The sequence below is a fragment of the Silurus aristotelis genome (assembly GCF_946808225.1).
Source record: "Silurus aristotelis genome assembly, chromosome: 19".
Taxonomy (NCBI): domain Eukaryota; kingdom Metazoa; phylum Chordata; class Actinopteri; order Siluriformes; family Siluridae; genus Silurus; species Silurus aristotelis.
Window position 1 is genome coordinate 10,626,455 of NC_139592.1, and position 14,027 is coordinate 10,640,481.

At 35.3% G+C, this 14,027-nt stretch overlaps 1 protein-coding gene across 3 annotated transcripts in view; it reads left to right on the forward strand.

Moving 5' to 3' along the window:
* Nucleotides 1-1,264: 1,264 nt before the first annotated feature.
* Nucleotides 1,265-14,027, forward strand: part of lamb2l (laminin, beta 2-like) — a 38,421-nt gene continuing 25,658 nt past the window's right edge. The window contains exons 1-3 of one of the 3 annotated variants that reach the window (XM_083569981.1): nt 1,273-1,379; nt 6,347-6,418; nt 7,041-7,886. In XM_083569981.1, the coding sequence (XP_083426107.1) occupies nt 7,856-7,886 (31 nt within the window). In that variant the 5' untranslated portion in view covers nt 1,273-1,379; nt 6,347-6,418; nt 7,041-7,855. Of the gene's footprint in view, nt 1,380-6,346; nt 6,419-7,040; nt 7,887-14,027 lie in introns of all 3 variants that reach the window. The other 2 variants (XM_083569980.1, XM_083569982.1) reach the window with 2 other exon arrangements.

Sequence of the window (14,027 nt, forward strand, 5' to 3'; positions counted from 1 at the left end):
TAATGTGGTTCAGGATTTCTTTTTATGTTCTGTACCTTGTTTTTAATATAACATACAAATTCCCACTGAGAGTGTGTATGCAATCAAGTGGGTTGAGTGTTTGTACTGTATGTGCAATGCTACATCACATGTGCTTGCACCTCGTTACCACAAGGAGGCAGAATGTCATTGTTTAATATAATCATTTTCTGCAACCCTTTATGACCTTATTATGCTTTTTTTATTTGCCAGTCTATGTTTAATAGTAACAATGTTGTACTATACAATAGAATTGTACTAGTGCATGATTTGCACGAGGCACGATTTCTGACGTGTCTTTTTTCTTTTCTCTTTATTGTCGGGGATTAGGATATTTAATATACATTTGCATCTATTAGTGAAACGAGAGAATAAAACGGTACAATTGATTTTATAACCAGCATGGTTTTATTGTCTGTTGTTGTTGTTTGGATGCAATTAAACAATTAACAAATGATTCTGTAAGATATTACAGTTATTTTAAAGAGAAAGGGGACCTACAGCAGCAAAACATTGCAGGAAAGAGCATACTTTGAGACCCAGAAGATGTGCAGTGCTAATCAGAGCAACTGTTGATTAATCTTCTTGATTAATACCTTTTATTTTTTTTGGGGGGGGGGTTCGTTTTTTTAGACTATTAAATGAAAATGCAAAACGATTCAGGGGATCCTAATGTACTTCCTTATACTTTTGTCTCATTTTGCTAACTGAACCCATATTGGGGGACATTGTGCTGCTGAGACAGATGACATATTTGAAATCACTAATCACACCATTCTCTGGTAGTCTCGAGAAATATATTACATTTTTGCATTTGAGAAGAGAAAATGAGATAGTAAAGCTTCATGCTGGAAAAAAAAAGATATGATTCCACAAAACATAATTATTAATTGAATGTTCTTAATGTATCCAATTCAAAGTCATATTTTTGGTATATATTAGATAATAGGGTAACATTTCATGAAACATTTAACATTTTATTTGAACACATTTACAGTGATAATAGCGGTTTCAGAAAAGAAAGTGGCAGTGATGATCCGTTAGGGAGCTGGAAGAGTCATAATTTATCTCTCGAAAGCTTTCACTTGTGAGCTCTGAGTGAATGGGGGTTCTGCTTGGCCCCACCCCCTTTATTATCACTTTATAACGCGTACTGCATTCAGCAAGGCCCCGCCTTCTTCACAGTTACTTTCAGCATGTGCCTGCTTGGCCCCGCCCCTTTTGCACCTACTTTCAGTGAGTACTGCTCTGTGCTTGGCCCCGCCCTCTTCACAGCTTCTTTCAGCATGCCCCTGCTCCCGCTCACAGCAGCAGGCAGGTCTTAAGAGAGAATATATCAGTGGACTGTAATAAGTGAACAGGTGAGTGCTCACATCTTCCTTATTCGTTATGCAATCTAAATCAAAATAGCCTGTTATTAAAAAAAAAAGAAAACAACTGAAGATCGCCGCTATTGCAGTATAAATCAAATGTTTTTATAAAGGCAATGAAATTCTCAGTTGCTAAAGTAGATTCCAAATAAAAGCTTAATGACAAATACATTACTGACTCAGTTGAGCAAGCAACACTAAAAGTTTTCATGGTCATAGAAAGTGTAATATCTTTATGTCATGAATAGTACTTAACTGAAAACTAGTCATAATAATGTATGAAAAGCTGTTTCACATTGACAGATATTACACAAAGAACTGAAATGGGAATTTGGTTAAATAAGTTACACACCATACATGATCTGAGATCTCTTTAGGGCAATGTTGTGTATAGTCTACATAAATGCGTGTAAACGTGCAGGTGTGCGGATGAGTTGCACAGAGCTGTTTCTTTATCAGTTTGGTTTTTATGATGCATGCATGAGATCATTGATCTCAGACTAATAAAAGGACCTGATTCAGGATGATTAGAATAGATCTCCAAATCAAAGCTTTGCATCTTGTTTACTCTTTGATTTACTTCTAAGAAAAGATTGTATCTTGTGTTGTATCTGTGAGTGCAAGTCTGAGAACTCTTCTAGCATTTGAGTCAAGAGTTATTCGAATCCACAGTGAATCCACATACAAGTTTTTTTGTATGTATGATAAGTATTATTGTTATAAATTAATGCTTCAGTACTGTGCATTTAAAGCTTGTTTCTTTGCTTGAGTAGGTTTAATCCTGGGTTATTATGACTGAACTTTTTGGTGGATTTAGGTCTTTATGATGGTAGATCCTGATGCAGGCCCTAGCTTTCTTTGTATTTTTCATTTTTCAAGTTCTACAAAAAATAAAAACGTGATTGGAATAGTAGCTCTGAAAGTGTATTTGTTAATTTCTAAACCAAATTAGTATTATTACTTTTCTAGATATAATAATACAATATTTGTACATATAAAAGCCAATGGACGGATGGATTCTCTGATAGAGAAGTAGGAATTGTTACAGGAATTGTTGTCTGAAACTTGTGGGTATATTTGTAGCAGAGAACCATGGCAAATGTTTATTATAGTGTAGTGCTTTAATCAGCTGCTTCGCCCTTTGGCCTTGAACATGAATAAGACGGTTTGTGAGTCTTTGAGACTCCACCTTTACACAAACCTTTTACCTGTAGAGCATTTTTCAATTTCTACATTTGCATTACAGATCTCTCATACTATATATTGTTCTGTATTTTGTGTCCATATACCAGTGTTAGAGAGAAGCTGGCAACAAGTAGTGCTACTAGCCTAACTACAGTATTTAATGGTGTAAATATATTTTAACTAATTTCTAAGAAATGTAGTTTTTCCAGTAAATGTTTTTAATCTTTAACTAAATAGTATAGTGCAGAAATACTAGTGAACTCAAACTGAAACTTCTACTCTGTATTTGTATGTTTTATCTTAATTTACCCTTACTTTTAGGGCATATGGCAGACCACTCTCTTCCAGAGTGACTCAAAGCTGAGTAGTTAAGGATTAAGGGCCTTGCCCAAACGCCCAGCAAAGCTTGGTGGTGTTTGGATCAGAATTTATGACCTTCTGATCAGAAGTCCAACATCTTAACCACTGAACTATTACTTTTACAGTTCAGTTTTTGTTGAAGTAATGCAACTGATTCTATAATTTTTTTAGTCAACAAATAAGTTAAATATTTTATTATACACTGTAAGAAAGTATGTACAGCTGAATATCAGCACAACATACTGACTAAGTTACATTTCCTCAAGTTTTACAAAGTTGCTTTTGTGTAATTATCTACTTTTTGAGTAGCTTATGGTGTAGCTAGCTTCTCAATTGAACACACACAAACACACACACACACACACACACACACACACACACACACACACACACACACACACATGAGTGTAGTCAGTATATTCGTGGTGTTTTTTTTGGAAAGGGGGCGTATGTTTGTAATAATCAGAAAGTATTACACCCATTTAAATAATATTTTATCAAAATATCCTGCCTGCCATCTACTTACCGGATGTTATTTTGCTCTGGAGACAAAATGTCATCAGAAAACAAAAGCTGGTTTGGGAGGCTGATTTTAGGTCTCTTTACTGATCTATAACTTTTCTTATCCTCAATTGATATAATGAGGCATGGCCATAGACACCAGGCCTAATTTTACATTGGCAGTGAGTAAATATAAACAGAGAACTTCAACATAGAGAGAGGACATAGAACAGTGCAGAATTAGAGGATATGAAATGTAAAAGAATTTGGTTTTGTTTAGTAATCACATATTCCCCACCCTTTCCTGCCTTGCATAATTTCTTTCTAGAGCACCTTTGACCAGTATTGCATGGTTAAATAATTCATGAAGAATTAATGAATATGTTTTTTTATGCTTCTATCTAAGATGTATCATTTTGGCAGTGCATTTTTATATTATTATAATAATGTTCCTGAAAACATTTACAGACAGGTTTAGCATGGATGATTAGGACTGAGGCAATCTGATTCAGAGATGTGTATCACCCTGTCATGATCTCAGATTCAGTTGGTACACTCTGAGTCTCAGGTATTTTTCTAGGGAATGCAGGGAATTACAGTGTTCCAGCACATCACTCTTCACTTTTCCAAGAATTCCATGTAATATCCCTTTTAAGAATGCATGTGTCTGTCAATTTAAGCTATTAACATGGACAGTTTAACAAAAAAAAAACTTTCAAACTGAACATTGAGCAAAATCATAGACTAGTCACCACACTACTTGCACTGGAATCCTATTGGACATCTGCTAGTTGGTAGTCAAAAATAATAAGCAGATACTGGCAACCCAATATGAATATATTGGTGAGACCCTGAAATGAAAACCACTCAGTGCTAAAAAAGTGACCCAGACTGTATCGCTCGCCAGGTGAATCATTACATCTTTACACACCTGCCGATAATAATGCTAAACATATCAGTGCACATTATCTTCAGCCCTGTGCTCCAGATGGTTCAATATCACTTGAGGCGTGAAGTAAAGTGGTTAAGTTTAGACTTGACTGCTGTTTGGTCATGTTCTCTGGAAGCAAAACACAGCAAATGTTTGCAAAATTCTTATTTAATTGTCTTATGGTTCATTATTACATCTATATACAGTACAGACCAAAAGTTTGGACACACCTTCTCATTCAAAGAGTTTTCTTTATTTTCATGACTATGAAAATTGTAGAGTCACACTGAAGGCATCAAAACTATGAATTGACACATGTGGAATTATATACATAACAAAAAAGTGTGAAACACCTGAAAATATGTCATATTGTAGGTTCTTCAAAATAGCCACCTTTTGCTTAAATTACTGCTTTGCACACTCTTGGCATTCTCTTGATGCCTACTTTGAAGAACCTACAATATGACATATTTTCAGTTAACTTTTTTGTTATGTATATTATTCCACATGTGTTAATTCATAGTTTTGATGCCTTCAGTGTGAATCTACAATTTTCATAGTCGTGAAAATAAAGAAAACTCTTTGAATGAGCAGGTGTGTCCAAACTTTTGGTCTGTACTGTATATATAATATATATAAACTTTTGGTCTATATATACAGTACAGACCAAAAGTTTGGACACACCAGGTGTGTCCAAACTTTTGGTCTGTACTGTATATTGATACAGCACTACAGATAGAACAATGCAGAGCACAGAAACGTTTTTCTTTTTTTTTTTTTACAAGAATTTCTAATCCCATACAACAAAATAGCTTTAAAACATTGACCTATAATGTGTTATATATTTAGTCTGGAGGTTGCAGAGCACAGGCACATCTAATCAAGAGCTCAGGGACAATCAGTGAGGTGATTAAACATCCATTGTGCTACTTCCTGAGTCTGTTTCTATTGTTAGTTCATATTCTGCATGTTCCCATAATGCTGTCTAAACTGCTTTCTACAAACAATACAGAAATATTGGTATTACTTTGGATCTAGGACTCAAAAGAGCACTCCCATCAAATGCAGGTCATATTCATTAACTGTACATTGACAATATAAATTATGGCATTCTGTGCTAATTAGTGTAGCTCATTGAATTATTCAACACATAAAAGATAGAATTGTAGCACATTTTATTCTTCGTTGTCATAACGGTATATATGTGAAAATAATGCTATGCTTTTGGCTGTGCTCATAAAAATAAAATAGAATGTGCAATGTTGGAACATTTTACATTCATGTGGGCATAATTGCTGGGAACCATACTTGTGATAGTGTACATAGTGTATTTGATGCCTTTGAGAAGCTTAACCTTGTGCTACCATCTTTTTTAATGAAAGACAATGAATCTAGATTATTTTTAACTAATAAGCTATTAAATGAAATGTACTATCAAGTTTTTTTCATTGTCAAACACTAATTAAATATTAAATGGAAAAAAAAATGTTTAGGTCCATCTTCACATATAGACTTACGGGATTTTTTTAAGGATCTGTAATCGAATAACAATAAAATTTCAGTTGGTTCCATAATGGTCAAACATTTGCACATGGTCGTCATGTCATTTCCATTATTATTTGGAGGAAAGAGTGGCTATGGGGTTCTGGAGAAGGTCATGGCAGTGCTTTCCTCCCCGCTTCACCCCTCACCAGCCTGAACCATGGCCAAATAACAGACAAGTGCATTCCCTCTGCCTAGAGACCAGCTCACCCTTTTTCAACAGGATCTTTTTTTTTCAAACTGACAGGCACATTTGAATAAGAATCACTCTCCAATCAGCCCATTGCTGCAGTGACATGGGGGATAGGCGGGGGGGGGTCATGACTCCAGTCTTCCTGATTGGTCATCGATGGCCGTTCAGTTTTTATACCTCAAAAGCCAGTTGTGGTCACCGTTATTCAGGCACCCACTCTTTCTTTTTCTGTCCCATTCTCTCTAGCCACACAGACACGATTTACACGCGAAAGAGGGTCTCCACTGTGCAGAAGGATTTTTTTTCATGTTCCCTTGCGTGAGTAGTATAACTTTTTTCGATCTGATTTTTTAGATAATTTGCAAGTGTGCTGCTTTTTCCTAGACTATACACATGCAGACGCTTAGTTTGACAATGCAGGCACACTGTCCCGCATCTCCAGATAGTTTTGACTCTGGACTGTAATTCCTATAGCTGGTAGTTCTGTAAAATCTTTAAAATCTTTATTCTTTTTGCTCTGATGTATAAGAAGGCCGCAGAATAACCTTTTTTTTTTCCTTTTTTTTTTTTTTTTTTACTGTTTTGTTGAACATGCAAGAAATGATATGTTTTATATTTAATCAATATAAAATAAATTTAGTTCTGACCTTTGTGTCTAATAGAGATTGATTTAAAATAAAGAAAACAATAGTTTATCTTTTAGCTTCCAATTTGAAATGCAAAAATGATGGTATCTCTGTTTTTGAAAACTTGCCCCTAGGTGTTTGTGATGTTCTTTAGTTTATTAGTGATTAGGATTAAATTCCTCACCATCAAAATACAGTTGTGTTAACAGATGTGTGTTAGAGCTATGGATAGTTTGGGATAATGTTGCTGTTAATGGTGTGGGAAATGGCTGAGATGTTATTGTATAAAGGGGTTGTGCTCCTCTCTTCATGAGGATGAAGAGGCTGCAGCAGTGCTGTTTGGGAGCTGGCAGTGCTCCTCTCGAGAGCTCGGCTTTTCATCGCACGACCTCACAGCATGCTCGCCTCGCAGCAAGACCACCATCACAGCCTTCTTTCATTTCTGCTTTTTCTTTTGTCATTAATGGATTAGTGTAACAAAAATGTTCTTGTATTCAAAAACACTGAGAGCACTGAAGATGTAGCCAAAATCGTGTGCTTAGAGAATGTTCTTTTAGTGTTAGTGCAAAGCCAGTGGTAGTTACATTGTTTAATACTGAAGCAACTGATATGCCTTAACTGGTTCTGCTTAAATAACTAACAATATGAAGCCATTATCAAAACTCTAATGCAAATATGCATTATAGCACAGAAAGAAGAAGAAAAAACTTAAAAAGAGCTAATTAACAAAAATGGGCTTGTTTTGTCTTATAGCATTGTTGTATGTAAAAATATTTGTAAACCAGCCAATGGAAATGTTCTTTCCAGTTGCCAAAGGGTTCGGTATTTGTTTCATACTGCATTGTTTAAAAAAGTACATTCATGGCACAACTTATTTTAAATGTAATATGTCCTAGTTTGTGCTAGTCTTATTTGTTTTCATCGATGGATTTTGGATTATTGTCTTTCGATTCTTGAATATCAACCTTTTGTGTGTGTAATTGAAATAAAATAAAGAGTGAAGTAAACCTCTCAGCATAATCTTTATATAGGTCAGTTATGTGATTTATTATAGATTTTTTTTACAATACCCTTCTATTTCTTTTCAGGCCTCTTGATAGGTGTTTGCTCTCTTTGCTTGACAGCCATCATGGCCAGATCTTTGGGTCTCCTTATTCTAGGTAAGTTGTAAACTTTTGTACAACATGCATTATGATGATGGCTTTAGTACCTGAAGTTTAACCACAGCTTAAGAGGACTGATTATAGACGACAGTGCTTCAGCTTTTCCCCGAATGCAACTCTCCTGTGAAGTGAGAGGAACATAAGCTGCTTATGAAAAGAAAAGGTTCATACACGCTGAGACCTATCCACTTCCCTTCCAGCCAGATCACCTTAACTATCTGCCGTGTGAGAGACTTTTGCTATCACCTTCTCTCTCTCTGTAATGTCGCCGCTTCAATTTGCTCTGCTTACTTCATAGCTCCCACCACAAAGGCTGCATGTTTTCATGTTTTGCATTGTGAGGCCCCCTCATTCTCTTTATTTTTTCCTTCCTCTCTCTCTCTCTCTCTCTCTCTCTCTCTCTCTCTCTCTCTCTCTCTCTCTCTCTCTCTCGCTCTCTCTCTCTCTTCGTCTAATTCTCTCTTTCCTAGATGATGAAAGGTGTGTAGTTACAGCAGCAAAACAGTCTACATGCATTGGCCATTGTGAACATATTCTCTCAGAGTTTGTTAGGTGAATAGACTTTTCCAGTGTCAACCACTGAAACATTCTTTAGAACGTTCTTTATAACACTACACATCGGTATCTTTCTGATGTTAGGGCAAGCACTCTCTAGTTTTATGATTTCGTGGCTCTTGGTTAAGTCTTTGATGTTTTCAACCCATACAAGCCTAAAAAGCACTTCATTAATAAATTATTATCTCTATTATTATTATTTATATGTCTTTGTAAAACATTGCTTTTTCTTCAGTTATCTTCTCTAGATCAGTGTCCTTTAAGTGAGAACAAAACAATTAAACAGTAAATCCAGATACACAATTGCATTAAATCTAACTGAAAAGAGGAGGGCCTTATTGAACATCACATGCTTGCTGTTGATTATCTAAAATATGTGCCATTTTAAGAGACCATAAAAAATAAAAACTATTAACTGTAAAAGAAAACACAAGGCTAAATTAATCTACTGATGTATTCATTTGTGCTTATTTTATCAAGCTGATCTATTTCTTCTAATTCTTTAGGATATACACACTTTCAACATTGCACAGAATTCATGAGTATGTCAGTGATGAAATTTTGCGTAAAGGAAAATGGGTTATTTATTCTTATAACTAACTCAGCTTTCTTTACGCAGAATTTCATCATATTTCACAATATTGCTCCTTATTGTTGTATCATTAGCAGTTTTTTAAAAATGATTTACACTAGGCTTACCAAACAACAGAGAGATAAAGTGCAATTCCTCATTCTTGTGATAGTCATCACCATTTGTAGCATCTAATTTAGGATTTTCTGAATTTGTTCTTGCGTTCTGTTTTACTGCATTGTTTTTATTTTCTGAGGCATTCTTGTTTCGTTAATGTGCTACTAGGGAAGGTGTTTTGATCCATGGGTAAATCATTGTAAGTATAAGTCATTTTTTGTGTGACGTACAGGGCTTGTAAATTGGCGCTCACCAAATATAAACAAAATTAGGTGGTTTTATATTGCTGCTTAACAGATCTAGGGTCCTGGGTTTGATTCTAAGAAAGAGTTTCTATTTACATAGAGTTTCACATGTTCTCTCCATGTTTGTGTAGGTTTCTTCCTGGTTTTTCAGTTTTCTCCCATTGTTGAAATTCATGTCATTTGGTGGATTAGTTAAACTGAATAGCCCATTGGTGTGAGTGTGTTTGTACATGGTATCCTGTGTTGAACTGGCATTCCCTTTCAGGGTGACTTTTTTGACTCCCCCCCAGTGCTATAGGCGAAAGCTTTGGATCCCCCACATCCTAAACATTAAAAGCGGTTAATGAAAATGAATAGATGAATAGAAAATCTATTTTCACTTTAGTAGGTCAAATGTACAAACATACTGTAATTTGGTTTTGGAGGCTTTTGGAGACTGTCGGGTGTTTCATAAATTTTGGATGCAATCAAATTGCACAAATGCAAACTCATATTCTTATACAAAGGCAAAGTAATTAATTGTTGTATGTCTGTTTTAAAGCTACTGATCTACAGAGTTATTTTCAAAGCTGTGATCACATGACATAATGCTTAGTAACTATGAATAAAATGTTACCAGCAAGGATCTACTCTATGATCACTACTTCCTGTCTCCCAGAGCCACCTTTTTAGTGCTCTTTTTTATCTGGTTATTTCTCCTGTGGTTTTTTAATAACAAGTAATAGAAACTAAGATATAATCAAGCACTGTATTTGGAAACAGTATGATATGTAATTTTACCTTTCTTCTCAACCTCTTTGATCTGTTCATATCTCACATCAAATCTGTGTTATTACATCTGATTCACACCATCTACACAGTGATAACAAAAGACTTTATTATAAATCCTTCCGCTATTCTTCATGATAATGTTCTAGGATAATTTATGCAGTCTAGAATAAAAACAAACTATACACATCACCGTGTTTTAATCTATATGACAACTGGCAGATGAAAGATCGACTGGTTTGAAAAATTAACCTCTTGATGTGAGTGGTTTTCTTTTTCTTTTCTGCAGTTATCCATTGTTTTCTCAGGAATTTGCTGGTAATCCTAATAGAGATTGATTACAGGGTCTTACAGGGTGCTCACCCAGGGGCTTGCCATGGCTTTGGCCACAGCTTATTATCTGCCACTTGTGAGAATGTGCTCATTTCCTTTTTTTTCCCTTTCACCTGCACCAGCCTGAGTCAGAGAGAGCACACTGAACTTATTAATGTTTTCCAAGGAAGGTCATCCAAGAGAGTGTAAGGGTGAATATGTGTGTGTGAGTGTGTGTGTGTGTGTGTGTGTGTGTGTGTGTGTGTGTGTGTGTGTGTGTGTGTGTGTGTGTCTGTCTGCATTCTTTCCAGTTTCCTGATGAAATTCAAGAATCAGTTGCATAAAATATATAAATTGTAAAAGTGTTAGAATTGTAGCAGCTTTTATACAATTGTAGGCCATCCTGATAAGTCCATGAATTTCATTTATATTTGTTTCAGTAACTTCAGTAACCCCTTCTGGTCAGGGTTGCAGAGTAGTTAGAGCAGGAATACACACTGAATAGGTTTCCAGTTGATCACAGGTCTCCATGGCACACATGAACATTCACACCTGCAAGGAATATAACTTTTTTCATTGTGAGGTAGCAGGAAACCAGGAAATTTTAAAGGAAACACACACGGACACAAAGAGAATATACACAAGTCCTCACAGACGATAACATAAGCTTGATACAGAGACCTTAGAGTTATAAGCTGAAATTGGTACCCATTGTGTTTCCATTCAAAACATTACATTGCATAGCATTTAAAGATTTTTCCGAAACCCAGTATTTATTTATTTATTTATTTATTTATTTATTTATTTATTTATTTATTTATTTATTGTAATAAATATTAGAATATACACATTTTTTCAGTGCAAATCTTCTTCAAACTTCCTCCATTGGAATTTTTGGTGAACAAATTGCAGCAGCCTGTGATGCAAATAGAAGTTCTAAATATTGCCCACTTAGCCATTAGTGGTACTGAAAAAAAAATGATGGATTGTGAAAGTTGTGAAGTAACAAAGCATCTATGTTTTGAGGACACTCCATCATGGTGTACACTAAATCCCGATGGTCAGAACCTCTGCTTATATCCGCCCAAAACAGAGGGGAATCACTGAGTGCTACAGATATTACTTTATTATTGAAGAAAGGAACATAGAACACAACAAAAGCTTGGGCTTTTTTTACATTTTTTATTATAAGATATCTTTAAAGTTGATGTTCTATGTTCTGAAAAGTTCCTTGTTCATGTCAGTGATCTTATACGCAAAAAAGCCAAACTCAAATAAAATTCATATTTAAAATGGAAGCACGTGAAACAAAAAACAAAAGCAGAGTAGCAGGAAGAAGCAGTCAGTGCATTAAAAAATAAACCTTCTTATACATTTTACCTGCGGGCTTTTGCGGGTGGGAGCAGGACGAAACTTAAATATTGAGGAAACTTAAATATTGAGAAAATAAAACATTTTTGCAGGAGTGGGACAGTAAAATTCGTCTCGTGCAGGTCTCTACTTGGGATATCTCCATGAGAGAGACATTATAAGTGAATGTATAGTTAATGTACTTAAGTGAAAGTTAAAACTTAAGTTTCAAGTAAAAATATTTTTATTATAAATGTTTAACTAAGTTGAAATATCAATAAAATTATATTTTATTACGTATCTAAAACTATAACTATGCCATTTTGTCTGAAATCGTCATTAAATTTTTTGGAAGTTGGTTGTCATAAGCATTACTAATGCTACATATTGTTTCAATCAATTATTCAGAAGTAAAATATATTGTAAATAAGCAATATTTACCATTAGTTGAAATATCACTAGCAGCCTATCCAGTTATGTAAGCTTTTGGAATCTATGACACATATAGGCCTTTATTTATCAAATTGCGTATTCAAATGAGAGGCATCTAATGTTTTGCATATTAAATTATATTTGATTATATTAAAATATAATTACATTCCACACTGTAGTCTGGTGTCTTCTCCATATTCAAAGCACATGGATAGCTATAACAATAACTACACTTTTTAGCACATGTACAGTCGGTCACAACAGATGATGAATTGGCATGATTCTTGATCATATTTTTATCACATTGTTGAAGCCTTTTTTTTGCTGGGGTGTAATACAGGTTTTTTCCGCCACAGGTAGCTCTATGTGGATCTCAGATGATAAGCTGTGATAATAAATGAAATCACATTATGGAGAGCTAACTTAATGTAGTTCTGACAATATTACTTTTTGAAAAGTCACATTGTCCAAACATATAGTAATACATTCAATTTCAAAGTAAAAATGACATTCATGTGTTTGTGTTTGTATATCTATAATCCATTAATTTACCTACCCTTTTTCTTTTTTTGACCGCTCATATAGAAGTAGCTTGTGAGCTACTTAATTTGTAAAGTATGTTCTGTGCTTTTGCTGATTTCAAAGACTGGAGGTAAGGAATGTGTCAAAGCACAATAACAGGCTACGTGATAACATAGCACGCTTTTGATTACCTCCTTGGTAAAAGGCACACTTGCACACACATAGGTGCGTTATCACATTCCCTGTCCTGCCAGTCTGAACACGAGAAGCGGTGTTGTGGAAATGTTAAACACATCTTTTGTCTGACAAAGCCTGTGTTGTGGCGCACGCTTCACTGTCAAGCTGAAAATCAGCGCGGTTCTCTGGTGTGTGTGGCATGTGAAGCCTATTAAAATCTTTTAGACTGCAAGCGTATAATTATCCAAGCTAAATTCACAGCAAATTACTGCAAAACCCACCTTTTCACAACATACACGTTTATAACCGCAAAGAGTGTTTTCCACTCCTGTATTTTGTTTTGAGTTGTTGCAGTGTAGTCTTTTGCAGGAATTTCTCTTGAGGTATTTCCACAGCTCCTACTTGAGTTTAGATGAAAGATGTTGGCACTTTCACTAAACTTTCCGTAGTACATTTAAAAAAACATTAGTGCTCTTTGTTGAATCAAAAAACATTACAGTGTCTGTGATTGGATCAGTGGCGAGGTTTTTTTAAACATCCTTTAGAGATGAATGAAGGATGGAGATGAGAGAATAAGAGTAAAGTTCAGAGTATTGCCCTCACGCCTGCATCTCATGCCCCAATGACTCCCAGGTATTCATACTAACCAGGCCGTTTTCTGCCCTGTTTGCACAGGGAGAGTCTGATGTGTGCATTGTTGCATTCCAAAGGTCAGAGATTTTTATTTGTGCATTATGGGTTTATTGTACACTGAGCCAATGAGAGTTAGCCCTAAGGCTCTTAATGTTCACTAGCTTAGAAACTGCACTTTAGTTTCACCTTATTGTTATCTCGTGGAATCTGTGGTATGTCGTCCTGTTAAATTGATATTTGAGAATAGTTCAGGACCTAGCGATTTAGGTATATTTTAACACACGAACACAGGATATTAAATGATTTACCATGCCTTTGAATCAGTGTATTAGTGAGTGTGTATGTTCTACTGCATATATGCTGTATGTTGCAATGTGAAGAATGGTTTACACTCAAGGCCTACATACAATTCCTTGTTTGCAAAGGTGCAAATAAGCCACTAACATAACTACATTG